Here is a 14,649-nt window from a genome sequence, read left to right as displayed (position 1 = left end):
AAGTGGGCTGCTTTGTCCTGGATGGTGTCGAGCTTCTTGACTGTTGTTGGAGCTGCACTCATCCAGGCAAATGGAGAGTATTCCATCACACATTTGACTTGTGCCTTGTAGATGCTGGAAAGGCTTTGGGGAGTCAGGAGGTGAGACACTCACTCGCCGCAGAATACCTAGCCTCGGACCTGCTCTTGCTGTCACAGTATTTATGTGGCTGGTCCAGTTAAGTTTCTGGCCAATGGTGACCTCCACCCCACCCCCCAGGATGTTGTGTGGTGCAAATGTTACTAGCCATTCATGAGCCCAAGCCTGAATGTCATTCAGGTCTTGCTGTATGTGGGCATGGACTGCTTCATTATCTGAGGAGTTGCGAATAGCACTGAACACTGCAATCATCATCGAACATCCCCACTTCCGACCTTATGATGGAGGGCAGGTCATTAATGAGCAGCTGAAAATGGTCATGCCTAGGACATGCCCTGAGGAACTCCTGCAGTGATGTCCTGGGGCAGAAATGATTGACCTCCAACAACCACAACCATCTACCTTTTTGCTAAGTATGACTCCAGTCAGTGCAGAGTTTTCCCCTGATTCCCATTGGCTTCAGGTTTACAGGGGCTCCTTGATACCACACTCAGTCAAATGCTGCCTTGATGTCAAGGGCAGTAATTTAATCTATTTTCATTTTTGGGGAATTCTGCTCTTTTGTCCATGTTTGGACCAAGGCTGTAATGAGGACTGGAGCTGAGTGGTCCTGGCTGAACCCAAACTGAGCATCGGTGAGCAGGTTATTGGTGAGTAAGTGCCATTTGAAAGCACTGTCGACGACACCTTCCATCACTTTGCTAATGATTGAGAGTAGACTGATGAGGCAGTAATTGGCTGAATTGAATTTGTTCTGCTTTTTGTCGTCAGGGCATACCTGGGCAGTTTTCCACATTGCTGGGTAGATGCCAGTGTTTTCGCTGTACTGGAACAGTTTGGCTAGAGGTGCGGTTAGTTCTGGAGCACAAGTCTTCAGCATGACAGCTAGGATGTTGTTGGGGCCCATAGCCTTTGCTGCATCTAGTGTGCTCAGCCGTTTCTTGATATCACGTGGAGTGAACCGAATTGGTTGAAGACTGGCTTCTGTTATGGTGCTGACCTCAGGAGGAGGTCGATATAGATCATCAACTCAGCACTTCAGGCTGAAGATGGTTGTAAATGCTTCAGCCTTGTCTTTTACACTCATATTTGCTGGGCTCCGCCATCATTGAGTATGGGGATATTCATGAAGCCTCCTCCTACTCCTGTTTGTTGTTTAATTGTCCACCACCATGCATGATTGGATGTGGCAGGACTGCAAAGTTTTGATCTGATCCATTGATGGATCAGATCACTTAGCTCTGTCTCTAGCATACTGCTTCTGCTGTTTAGCATGCATGTAGTCCTGTGTTGCAGTTTCCCCAGGTTGGCACCTCATTTTTAGGTACGTCTAGTGCCGCTCCTAGCATGCTTTTGCAGGTAGAGAAGCCAATGGCAGCATTTCCATTTTTTCCAACTGTTCATTTCTACCCTGTACGACTTGAAGTGGTGTAACTTCTTACTGGGTCCCAATTGTTCCTTTTGGTTTATCGGTATCAGAAATGTATATCTGAAGATCAGAGGATTGATTTTTCTCACCCTTTCCATAAACACATTGACATATGTGCATATTCTTTACTTTCTGCAATAGAGTGCACTTTGCAGTAAAGAAATGGAAATGTTTACGCCTCTCAACAGCTTTGACAGGGATGGCTATACATTAGGAGCTAGAACTTCTTTGGACATTGTAATGGCATTTAATCCATGAATTGGTGCATTACAGATATATATATAGGGCTGATATATCAAGATTTAAAATCTACTATAACAACTAATTTTTTTTTAAAGTTATTGCTACGAAAAAACTGATGAAAAACTTGGACAGGAATGTATTTCAAAAAAAGCACCAAGGATATTACTCTGTTATTAGGCACCCCCTCCCCCACTGTGTTGCACTGATTTTTGTTATAACATGCACCTTACTATAACACACTATTTGGATAGCTTCCAAGTAGTGCATTATAGCAAGGGTATGCTGTACGTGCTTAGTAAATTTTAGCCTCCAAACAATTAGCAACTTTTCATGCTTTTGATTTTCAGATATTTTAAATTAAACCTCCTTGATGTGCATCAACAAGTTCGTCAATATAAACCTGCTGCCGGTCATGTGACACTGGGAAGAAGCAAACCATCCAGCTGTTTGAGTCACCCAGTTCTTTCCCCTCCCCCTGTTGAAGGTTTTAACACAAAACTGCGTTACTTGACATAAAGGTTTAATTGGATTAGTAAATGTTTAAGATTATAAAATCATGAAATACAATTGAGCTTTTTTTATTCATGGATAGACTAATTGTGCCAGGGCTGGTGGAATGCAAAAAAAACTTACTTCACACCAAAACTCATGCATCCAGAGCTGATTGAGGAGACATGGGCCAATTTTTCCCGAGGGTGCAATGCACAAAACTCTGTTAGTTAGCATTTTAGTATTCCTTGACTTTCCACAGAGAACTAAATGCTCAGGGAATATCTGCTCCGTCGTGTTTATCCTTCAACACATGAACACTTCCTTTCTCAATTGACTCTTGTCCATATGCTCACAGTAAAGTTAGGCTTTTGTGTGTTCCACCATAATAGGCACAATCAATCTAGCCATAAATAAAACAGCTCTATGTTTACTATTTGAAAAACAAACATAATTTTTCTTTAAATTTCTGCTATTGATAGGTCATGTAGGTGACTAGCTCCCAGATCTCTCTGCTGTACTTCTGAGAGATTGGAGATGTCTAAGACTGGCCTGGAGTGACTTGCACTCCATTTTTGTTTTGCTTTAATAAAAAAAAAATAATCCTCAAACTTTCCCACATTGAGCTCCATCTGCCACAGTTTTGCCCACTCACTGGCCGCGATGGTGAGGGCGGTATCAGCAGTGTGTGGGAAACGCGCTCCCGGTTCCAGCCCACCCTCTGATAGCAATCTTCCATTGATGGTGCTTGATAAGCCTGCCCTGCGAGGTTCCCAGTCAATTAACAGGAAGCGGTTCTGATGATATCATCTGGTGACCCGTCATCAGACGGTTTCCTTAAACGGACTATGGCCAACTTTTTTCTGACAGTTCTTCAGTCAGTGTTCTGCAGCATTGAGTTGCTGCAAACACTGACAAGCACTGCACAAATATGCACAGCTGCAGCCAGGCTTTTCCATGACTTCCTCCAGATGCTTATGGAGGGAGGCACAACACGCAGGAAGGTTCTCTTCCCTTCCAATGGACGGAGGAGACATCCCCAGGGCACCAACGAGCCTGGGTGCACATTGCACAGGAGGGGATAATCAGGGATGTTGTCAGGAGAACCAGTCTGCAGTGGCACAAACCTTTCAATGATCTCAGTAGATCATGAAATGTTATTGCAAAGATACAATCAACCTCATCCTGCTGTGCCACTCATCACATCGCCATCACTCTGCGCTGACTACCCTGCACATACCTGCTTACCCCAACTGACTTTGCACATCCCTCTCTATCTGCTACATCACTTCCCCATCTCACTAGCCATCCCTCACACTCATCCTCATCCTAGCCCAATCATACCAACTAACAACATGCAAGGGTAGGCACTTGGGTGTTTTAGCCAATGATCATGTACACTTTCTACTAATGTGTTGTCAAGTATTGAAATCTTTCTTTGAACATTTTGTGTTCTTGGACAGATTTGTGTAAACCTTTGGAAGTGGCTAAGTGAGTTTTAGTGAATGGAAAGACATAAGGGAACCCTGCACAATGATGATTGTGAAAGGAATGGCATAAGCATTGCAGGGATGCTTTATGGAACTGGTGTGGAGTGAATGCCCACCTGGCACATCATGTGGCAACCAGGATGCACAGAGTCAAGTGAAGTAAATGTGGCATTGTGAGGCCAGCCTGGCCATCAATGTGGTTGGATGCTGATGCCTGTGTCCTGTGCATCATCAGATGATTGCGGAGAAGGTTGGTGTTGTTGGTGATGCTGGTGTGCCTGGTGGTGATGGTGTTAGGGCTGATCGTGGGTCGATTCTGAGGACCAAGGTGAGATTTTGTCAAGGGCTTTGATGCTGCTGGAATAGGTGGCAGGTGAGGTTGAAATGACAGAAGCGATCTGTCAGTGGTGAGAGAGGTTGCTCCAAGGAGGTGACCGTGAATAGAGAGTTCACTGCAAACACTTACAATCTGCATAGAGCTCAAAAGTTTTTTCCAAATCCTGAAGGCTTCATCTTCTGACATTGGAATGTGAACAACTGTGAAATGGTAGCTTTTATGCCACTTCTGCAGCTGTCAACTAGCCAAAGTAATGGAGAGTCACTGAGAACCCGACTCCACTTATCTGGTGTGTTCCCCGAGGGACGGCAAACCCGTCAAAAGATAGGTAAAATTGTAAGTGCCTGCTTTGAATCCTCTTAAGTAGCATTCATAAGAACACAAGAAATATGAACAGGAGTAGGCCATAAGGCCCCTTGAGTCTGCTCCGCCATTCAATAAGATCATGGCAGATCTGATCATGGATTCAGCTCCACCTCCCTGCCTGCTCCCCATAACCCCTTATCTGTTTATCATTTAAGAAACTGTCTATTTCTGTCTTAAATTTATTCAATGTCCCAGCTTCCACAGCTCTCTGAGGCGGCGAATTCCAAAGATTTACAACACTCTGAGAGAAGAAATTTCTCCTCATCTCAGTTTTAAATGGGTGGCCCCTTATTCTAAGATCATGCCCTCTAGTTCTAGTCTCCCCCATCAGTGAAAAATTCTCTCTGCATCCACCTTGTCAAGCCCCCTCATAATCTTATACGTTTCGATAAGATCACCTCTCAATTCTTTTGAATTCCAATTAGTAGAGGCCCAACCTACCCAACCTTTCCTCATAAGTCAACCCCTTCATCTCCGGAATCAACCGAGTGAACCTTCTCCTAACTTCCTCCAAAGCAAGTATATCCTTTCATAAATGTGAAAATCAAAACTGTACACAGTATTCCAGGTGTGGCTTCACCAATACCCTGTAGAACTGTAGCTAGACTTGCCTGCTTTTATACTCCATCCCCTTTGCAATAAAGGCCAAGATTCCATTGGCCTTCCTGATCACTTGCTGTACCTGCATACTATCCTTTTGTGTTTCATGCACAAGTACCCCCAGGTCCCGCTGTACTGCAGGACTTTGCAATCTTTCTCCATTTAAATAATAATTTTCTCTTTGATTTTTTTCTGCCAAAGTGCAATACCTCGCACTTTCCAACATTATACTCTTCTGCCAAATTTTTGCCCACTCACTTAGCCTGCCTATGTCCTTTTGCAGAGTTTTTGTGTCCTCCTCACACATTGCTTTTCCTCCCACCTTTGTATCGTCAACAAACTTGGCTACGTTACACTCAGTCCCTTCTTCCAGATCATTAATATAGATTGTAAATAGTTGGGGTCCCAGCACTGATCCCTGGGCATCCCACGAGTTACTGGTTGCCAACCGGAGAATGAACCATTTATCCCGACTGAAAGGAATGGCATAGGCATTGCAGGGATGCTTTATGGAACTGGTGTGGAGTGAATGCCCACCTGACACATCATGTGGCAATCAGGGTGCACAGAGTCAAGATCCCGGGCAGCAATGTGGTCGGGTGCTGATGCCCATGTCCTGTGCATCATAAGGTGATCGTGGAGAAGGTTGGTGATGCTGGTATTCAACTACCTCCTAGTTATCTTAATTGACTCGCATGCCGCTTGCTGTCGAGTCTGCGATCCGCACGCAGACCTGACAGGTCAGAAACTGGCGGGTTTAGATTGGGATCCCGACCCACTGTCAATCAAGGCTATTTTGACAGCGGGCCCACCTCCAAACCCGCACTCAAGGCTGGGAATATTCCGACCACTTAATCTATCAATGTCCCTTTGCAACTATCTGCTCCCATCTATACTATTTACTGACCCACCTAACTTAGTGTTGTTAACAAACTTGGATATATGACCTTCAATTCCTTCATATATTCTTATGATAGGGAGCTCAGTGTGAGCAAAATCGGTGACATAATTCCAAATTCTAGAACTCTCCTTGAGTTCATTTTAATTTACATATATGAAATAAGTGCAGCTTCAAATATCTTCACACTGGAATTTTTGCTAGGATCAGTATATTCACAAAATCTTCTTAGAATGATGGTGCAGAGTGCCTCTCACACTTTTCTTTGAAAATACCATTATTATTGTGTTGTTCGTAGTTCAGTATAAATATATTTCAATAACTTCCTTTATCGTAACATGGAATTAACGCGGTGGCAGAAAAGTCATTGATTTATATAAGTACTTGGGTATTCGCATGTGATTTACTTATGTAATACAACCTACTTAATGAAGGATATGCTTAGTTGAGAATGTGTACTTAATATTATGTGAAAATAGGCATTTGTTTTGAGCATAATGGCTGTGATTTTGTTGGTAGTGAACGTGTGAGGAAGATGTTTGTGTACAGCATATCATACAGCAATCTGATCAAACTTGTCTAGTGCCATTCTATAGTGATGCCTGGAGCTGGTTTTTCTGATCTCGCTGACGTGATGTTGTCATGGTACATTCTAAAATCTGTTTTCTTTGTCTGTATAGTGAATATAGCCTGCATAACAATTCCAACCTAAATGCATACTCTTTGTATCACTGAATCTATTTCAATAGTACCTCTAGAAAACATTCAAACCATTGTACTGACGCACTTGCCAGCTCTAAAGTAGAAATGGCAGGAAATCAGTGCAGAATTTTTCAGTGTTAGGACTTTTAAAAATAATTCATTAAATTAAAGAGCAATTTGTAAATTTGATCAATTTAAACAACATCAAAAAGTTGAACTAGTCAGGATGAAAAACATATAGGTTGAGCTATATGAAAATGAAGGCTGCACCAACGTGTTATTTTGGTAATTAATACTGTGAGATTATTTGAATGATAACTTGACTATTGAGCTAATTAAATGCATGATCAGTATTTTGTACGCCGATTTATTGAAGCTTAGTGTTGACCTGAAGACAAACAAGTTGAGATTACATTTTCCAATCAGTGCGTACATTAGTTTTCAAGCTAATAAACTAAAGATAAAGAAACACATTTTTGTGTTTTTTTTGCTATGGCAATAAGTCACCTGTAAAATAGGGTCTGAACAACCAAATGGAGGATGTACAGTACTACACCACGCCATGCCCAGAGTGGTTGGCTTGATGACCAGTAGATTAATTGATTACAAATTGTAAGAAAATCGATTGGCACAACCCTGTATGAGGGATTATCAAGCCTAGGTGAAGTGTGAGCATCTCTTCTCTTCAGCATTACTTGAGCAGCTGTTTAAATCCACAGTGGAGTAAAACTATTATCCAATGTTTGAATTTGCGTAGTTGGTTTCATCACAGTAATTTTTCTTTCATTTAAATTTGATTGCAGCAGTCTCTTTACTGGGAGTCTGACTTGTAAATCAGTTTGAGTACACAAAGAAATCACTGCTGGTTCATTTTCAATTTTATGAAATTGACAAGATAACAAATGGGCATGGATTGTATTTTTAATAACTTGGGATATTACTCCAAATTCCCTGCTTCACCCTTCTCCTCCTGTTATTGTAAATCTGATAATGGTCATACGTACAGCTGCAACCATCCATAAAATGGTTAAAAGCACGGTGACTGTTCCAAAATGAACATTAAAGGTAGTCAGCCATTTTATGCATAGTCAGGTCTATAGGGAACAAATCTTTTTTTTTGCAGAATCAGTACTCTATGGTTTATTTGGCATCTGCTTAGGAATCGCTGAAGTGTATTCTAACACTAGCTTGGCATCACTTTACAACAATATGTTACCTGTGCTTTAATAAAGTTGATAACTTTATAGAAGTAAAGGTGATACATTTAATTTTTTAAAAGAAAGCTTTAAAAATCCATCTTTTGGTATTGATATCAACCTGAACAAAGAACTTCTGCAGCATCAAAAGCTGATGTTTACAAACATTTGTATATATTAGCCCAATAGAAGTTGTATCCTTTTTCATGTGCGGGTATCTTTACAGCTAGCAAGCATCTGTTAACAGATGGCAATGAAATGCACATTAACATTTACATAGTGAGTGCTTCATACTCATCAGGTCTGTGCAGCTTTGTCTTCTCTCAGACACATAGTTCTGAAACATTGGTAAACAGTTGATTTTATTTTTGTTTTTGTCAAATACTTTCTTGTTGGCATACGTTGCAAATATTTTGTTTAAATGCTGTTTATTTGAGCAGTATCTTTACTGCTTCAAAATTGTTAATATGACTTTTTATACAAATGTACTGTAGGAAAAACTGTATCAGACTTGTAAAACTCCTGTCATTGTGCAAAATTGTTCACCCGCTTTTTCCGTAATATCTTTTCTATTTAGCTGTTCACAATTATGCAATTGCAGATTCACCATTGCATGCTTTGTTAAAGGTCTATGTAGTAATCGCCTATATTCTGGTTTATGTCATGAATGTGAGTGCACTGCTAGAGAAGACAGTTATAAAATTAGGGTTACAATTGAGTCTTTCTTTCACAGTACCTAATTGAGCATTAATGTATTCTTACTGCCATTGAAGGTTCACTCTGAAACTCCAGCACAGCAGTAAGAGAATAATTAGTGGTCTCTGGTCAAGTTCAGTTCACAAAAATACTACAATGTTGTTTCTACTTTTCTTTTACGCAGGGTCTGCTGTCTGAAATTCTCAGAAAAGAAGAGGACCCAAAGACTGCCTCGCAGTCTTTGCTGGTCAACCTGAGGGCAATGCAGAATTTTCTAAACCTGCCAGAAGCAGAAAGGGACCGTATTTACCAGGATGAAAGGGAGAGAAGCCTCAATGCAGCCTCAGGGATCGGAACTTCACCATTGATAAGTTCTCCTAACCATACCCAACAGGTAATCCCTAAATAAAAATAGCCAATTTTTGTTTTTCCTGAAGTTAGTCTTGAGATTCTGCTATCATGTTTTTCTTTCAAAAAAGTGTTTCTTCTTTCATATTATGAATGAAATTTTTTGGCTCAATATGTTACTCAAATTATTCAATTTTATAATCTTAAAGAATAGAATTTTTCAAAAGAATTATTTAAGCAGATGTGGCAGAATTATATCCTGCTCAGTTTGAAGACATTGAAAGGAAAATGCTCAAAAGCTAAAACATCCTATTTGTTTTTGTGTAGGGAAATTATGGATTCATGTTCTGATCCTCGGCTGCCAGTGCAGAGCCTTGTTCGACCTGAGAACGGATTAGTGAATCGGGCGTGGAGGTCAGCGTGCCTCATTTGTAGTGCTTTCAATTTTCCGGTGAATAATTTTAATGGCCATAAAACCAAGAATGGCGCAAATCAGGTGTACTAATCTCCATGCCTGATTTTCCAATCCATGCTCTCGGTGAGCAAGACTCTGCACCGGAGATGGAGCCTCATCATTTAATCTATTAGCCCTGAAATCCCGGCCTGGCCGGGTCTGTATGGAATACGTATGGAACCGGCGAAGCCTCGCAAAAGCTGGTTTTCAGCGCGTAATGCGCCTGCGCCAAAAAATGGCTTTTCCGATCTGTCAAGATATCTCGATAGATCTTCTGCATCCCCACAGGAAGGACATTCATTGCGAGCGAGATTGGGCTATTTGCCCATCTCTTGCCCAGCGAATGAACTTCAAACTCTTGTCCCTGTTTTTTTTCTCATTGATAACAATGAGAACTCAGAGATACGGAGTTCCCATTACTATCAATGACAATTCTGTACCGTGATTAATTGTCCAGGCTCACGTCACTCCAGTTTCTCCGTGCGTACCTGGAAGACATGGACGTGCTCCGATGCGCTGGAAGAGAAGGCCTCCGGGACCATCAGGTACTTTTGTCAAAAATTCTCGGGTTGGAGACATTCGTCCGAAGGAAGCCTCTGACCGAAATTTTCTTTTTTGTCTTTTTTGGGGAATAAAAGAATTGAAAAATGATCGCTTTGGAGGCCTGATTTAATATATGGTTCTTTCACCTCTGAACCAAACATTCATGCAACAAAGAGCTCCTTTATCTGCTGGCCTCAAGGACACTAAGTGTAGCATTTGAATAGTCTCAGCCCAGTTCTTAGTGAGCACAGATCCATAGCACAAGACTGCCATAAAAATGGTACAGCTGACACTAAGGCTTGAAATCACAATGTGGCAATGTGTTAAAAAATAAATAGGGTAATGCCTCTGTTAAAATAATAGAAAAGGGAATTTCATAAAAACAGATTCAAACATTTGTATGCTAATATTTTCACAGTGTAATTTCAGTCCTGAAGTGACAAATACATTCAGAGAAGAAATGGGGATAAGTCACGATGCTGTGATAGGGGTCCTGAGACTGGGTTTAAGACCATTGTGGGAGCAGAGTAAAAGGAGTTTTAATCTGTATCTGGTCACGCTACACCTCATCTGTGAATTTTGTGCCCCAAAAAGGAAAGGTTTTTACTTCCCACATTACAACAGTGACTATACTCCAAAAGTACTTAATTGGCTGTAAAGTGCTTTGAGACATCCGGTAGTCATGAAAGGCGCTAGATAAATCCAAGTCTTTTTTTTCTTCTTTTCCCAGCACTGACACTCATCTTGATCAACACAGAATCTTACTAAAATAAATGAAACACAAAAATTGTGTGTTTTTATAATTTTGGCATGTTATTTGTAATTTTTATAATTATTGGAAAAGTTCATTTTATACTATAATATCTGCTATGAAAACAGTTCTAAAGTTCTAATGTCAGGCACATTTCCATTTATGTTTAAGCAACCATCCATGTATAAATGGAAAAACCTCGGATTTTGGGGAAAAAAATCAGTAATAAAGATTGCTAAATGAGGTTGACTGAAAGGCATGATAAGGAGGACGAAATCTATGCATGTTTTTGAGCAAAAACTTGTTAAATTTCTTTGTCAAGACAGTGTTAAGTGTTAAGATAAATAGTAATAGCTCCTCAATGAGTCAGTGAGTTTATTCGGTGAATAGTTGAGTCGTACAGAATGGTGGCCTTAAATTTGATCCCTTATCTGTGCTTACTTAGCTGATCTGGGCTGGGATAGTGGTAGGAATGCTGGAGTTGGCCTCATTGCCCTTGATTAAGGAGGGGAAAATCAGCCTGGGTTCCTGTTCCTGAATACTGTCCATTGATCTCTGCTAGAAGTACATATATGTCGACATTAGGTGAGGATAGGATCCTGATAGTCAAGTTGCCTGCTAGCCCACTGTCAAGGCTCATACATAAATGTACACTTGAACAAGCTTTCTGAGAATGCCACCACCAATTAAGTCCAACAAAGACTCATTATCTTCAGAAGAAGAGGAGAAGGGTAACAAAGTGTCAATGAGAAAAAAGTAATCGTGTTGATTATTGTTGGACTATCACCTTGTGATTTTTTTTTAAATTGTTGCTCACAGTATATACTAAGCTGTGATTATTTCTTCAGGTCCTTAAGGATTTATTTCACAAGTGAGATTTAATGGAAGAGAAGAGGAAATAATTTTGATATTTGATTTTCTTGTAATCTGGAACCTTTTTATTTTCATTAAGAAGTCTTGCTTTGTTTTTAAATGTTGCCTGATGTATTGTTTTCAGTACAACCTCCCACTCAATTTCATAAAGAGCAGACTTTGATCCATTACTTTGTCTTAATCTTATAATATTCATTGGAAGAAATCTGCTGTCCTAGTGTTACCTTTCAATGCCAAGGCTTGTGCAGAGAAACACCATGAGACCTTCAGTAAACAAATCAGTTTCAACGATGCAACATGTGAATGCAAAGTATCTTTGTATTCTGTGGGAGTGAATAACAGTTTCACTGCCCAGCACAGTGATAATTCACACCAGTGAAATACAGAAAGCATAATAGACACATGTGAATTATCACTTGACAGTTGACATCTCATTCTGAAATTTAGTTAAAGTTTCAGTGAGATTCCAGGAATCGTTCTCTCCCAAAGACTTTAAAAAAAAACTTCTGAGTTCTAGGTAACCATCGTAACTCACTCAAGCTTGTACTTCTTATAAGTTATGAGTATTTTACATTAATGAAAGAACACCAGTAATATGTTGTCACCAGGGAGATACTGTCTTTGTATTTAAACTTCTTTCTTATAGTACATTATTAACTCAGATTAAACCTTTATCTAGGTCAAAACGTCCTCCATTACAACTGAATGGAATGGTAAAACGGAAGGCTGTGCACTTAATATTAATGCTTCCATTTACGATGAGATTCAACAGGAAATGAAGAGGGCAAAAGTATCCCAAGCATTATTTGCTAAGGTTGCAGCAACAAAGAGCCAGGTAAGGAAAAAGGTGCAGTCTGCTTGCACTGCACAGAAGATTTATGATTATATTCAGGCTAAATGCCCAACATGCACTGTGTAGCCATTTAATTTTAAATTGTAGAAAGAAAAGCTGGCTTCACAGCAGACAATACTAGGTATAGAGGATACGGAAAGTAGCTGTGAACCAAGTAGTTCTGCCTCATTTGTGGATATCAATAGTTCAGCAAAACCTAATTTAATATAGTTTAATTTTTATATTTTTATTGGGTTAATTTTTTAAACTATTTTTGTAGAAATTACCATTTACAATGTACAGGTGTTTAATAGTTTTGTATGACATTCTTATATCTGCTGTTTTAATGGAGGAGAATTGGTGTTCAAACCTACATCTGAGATGATGGAATGGTTTGGCTCAGAGATTTCTCCATGACTTCCTTAAATGTCTCTGTGATTGGTTAACATCAGTGGGACAAGTTGGATTGTGTCAGTGTTTCTCTTTCGTTGGAGTACTTCCACCTGACCATCCATCTAGGTAGGCATGAAGAACTGACTGAGGATACTCAATTTCTTTGAATGATCCTCACCCTTGGGATGCAGAGCTGTGAGTTTCTAGTAGAGTGTGATGTGGTCAAGAACCACTGATGCACCCTTGCATTTTGCTTCTGTATTTTATTTTTATATGTATGTATGCTCAATGCATGAAAGTGTCAGCTTGGCTCAGTTGGTGGCATTCTTGCCTCTGAGTAATTTAAGATGACACTTGAGGGACTGCTGCATTGCCAGGCTGCTGTCTTTTGGACAACATGTTTATTCCAAGGGCCTTCTGCCTATTCAGGTGGATGTAAAAGTTGGAAAAAGAGCAGGAAGTTGTCTTGGACATCTTTCCTCCTTCAGCAAATTGCCACCAAAAACAGATCATCCCATTTGTTGTTTGTAGGACCTTACAAATTAGCTGCTGGTTTTACCTACATGACAACAGTGGCAATGCTTAAAAGTAACTTATTTGGATGTAAAGTGCTTTGGAACATCCCAAGGATATGATAAAATGTTATATAAGTGCACGTTTGTTCTATTAAAGCTTTATCTCATCATAAATAAGTAAGAAACATGACAATAGTCGAATTAGCTGAACCATGTCGCCCCAAATGTTCGCTAACGTATCAAGATTTTTATTCATGTTGTATTCCAATACACAGCTGAAAGCATGCAACTTTGCGCCTTCTCCATTTGTTGATCTTGCAGTCATTATAATGCATGAACATCTGAAGAGGCAATCACAAAACAGCAATAATTATTAATTGAAGCTACCAAACAAGTTTATAACATGATTTTAAGCATTATAGTGTTTGATGAGTGAATAATGTTGTAAAGTGCTCAAGAAACACCGATGCACCCCTTGCATCTTTCTGTATTTTCTTTTCATATGTGTGGACATTCAATGCATGAAAGTGTCAGCTTGGCTCAGTTGGTGGCACTCTCTGAGTTAGCCTCTGAGTTAGGACTTGAGTGCGTAATTTAAGCTGACACTTTAGCGCAATTTTGAGGGACTGATGTTTTTTTATGGTGACCATTTTCCTACAAAAAAAATTGAATAGATAAAACCAGCAGCTAATTTGTAAGATCCTACAAACAACAAATGAGATGACCAAAAACAAATCTGTTTTTGGTGGCATTTGCTGAAGGAGGAAAGATGTCCAAGAAAATTGATGCTCTTCAGGTGTTAGTTGATGGAGTATTGCTCCAAGTCAGCTCTGTGTCAGGGAGTAACCATAAGAACCTGCTCAGGATTTGGCATGAGGTGACAGACGAGGTTAATCCAGTGTCAGAAACTCAGTGCACCTACAATAAGGTATGCAAAAAATATTTTTAAACTTTAAAAAGTGCAAAGGGAATAAGCCAAAGTAAAGACCATCCAGAAAAATACATTTTCTCAGCTAATTATTTATGAGATAAATAATTATCTTGGATAAATAACATAACTAATCACAAGGTATGTTAACTAGGACCCAAGTTTCAGCTCGAGTTGCTCCTATTTTTTTTGGAGCAACTAGTTTAGTATGGAGTATCTTAGAAATCGCAATTCTTGGCATTTAGGTTGCTCCAATTCTAGTTAGTTAGAATAGTTTCATTTTAGTACAGTTTTTTTTTCAAAAGGCGGCGTTACCAGCCACTTACACCTGTTTTGCAAGTTTAGGCAAAAATAACTTAGAACGGGGTAAGTGTTGATTTTTGTACGCTCAGAAAAACCTTGCCTATAATTTATAAATTAGGCACAGG

The 14,649-nt window shown here is 39.9% G+C and overlaps 1 protein-coding gene across 5 annotated transcripts in view; it reads left to right on the top strand.

Moving 5' to 3' along the window:
* The window catches only part of LOC139264575 (DNA-binding protein SATB1-like), a 160,941-nt gene that overhangs the window by 45,374 nt on the left and 100,918 nt on the right, over window positions 1-14,649 (top strand). For 4 of the 5 annotated variants that reach the window (XR_011593374.1, XM_070881272.1, XM_070881270.1 and 1 more), the window contains 2 exons: window positions 8,769-8,978; window positions 12,233-12,388. Coding sequence is in view for 4 of the 5 variants with exons in the window: in XM_070881272.1 (XP_070737373.1) it covers window positions 8,769-8,978; window positions 12,233-12,388 (366 nt within the window). In the remaining variant the exon portion in view is untranslated. The remainder of the gene's footprint in view (window positions 1-8,768; window positions 8,979-12,232; window positions 12,389-14,649) is intronic. The other variant, XM_070881271.1, reaches the window with a different exon arrangement.

This window comes from Pristiophorus japonicus, chromosome 5 (assembly GCF_044704955.1).
Source record: "Pristiophorus japonicus isolate sPriJap1 chromosome 5, sPriJap1.hap1, whole genome shotgun sequence".
NCBI lineage: Eukaryota > Metazoa > Chordata > Chondrichthyes > Pristiophoridae > Pristiophorus > Pristiophorus japonicus.
Note: the sequence above shows the minus strand (reverse complement) of the source record. Positions and strands in the feature narration are given on the sequence as shown.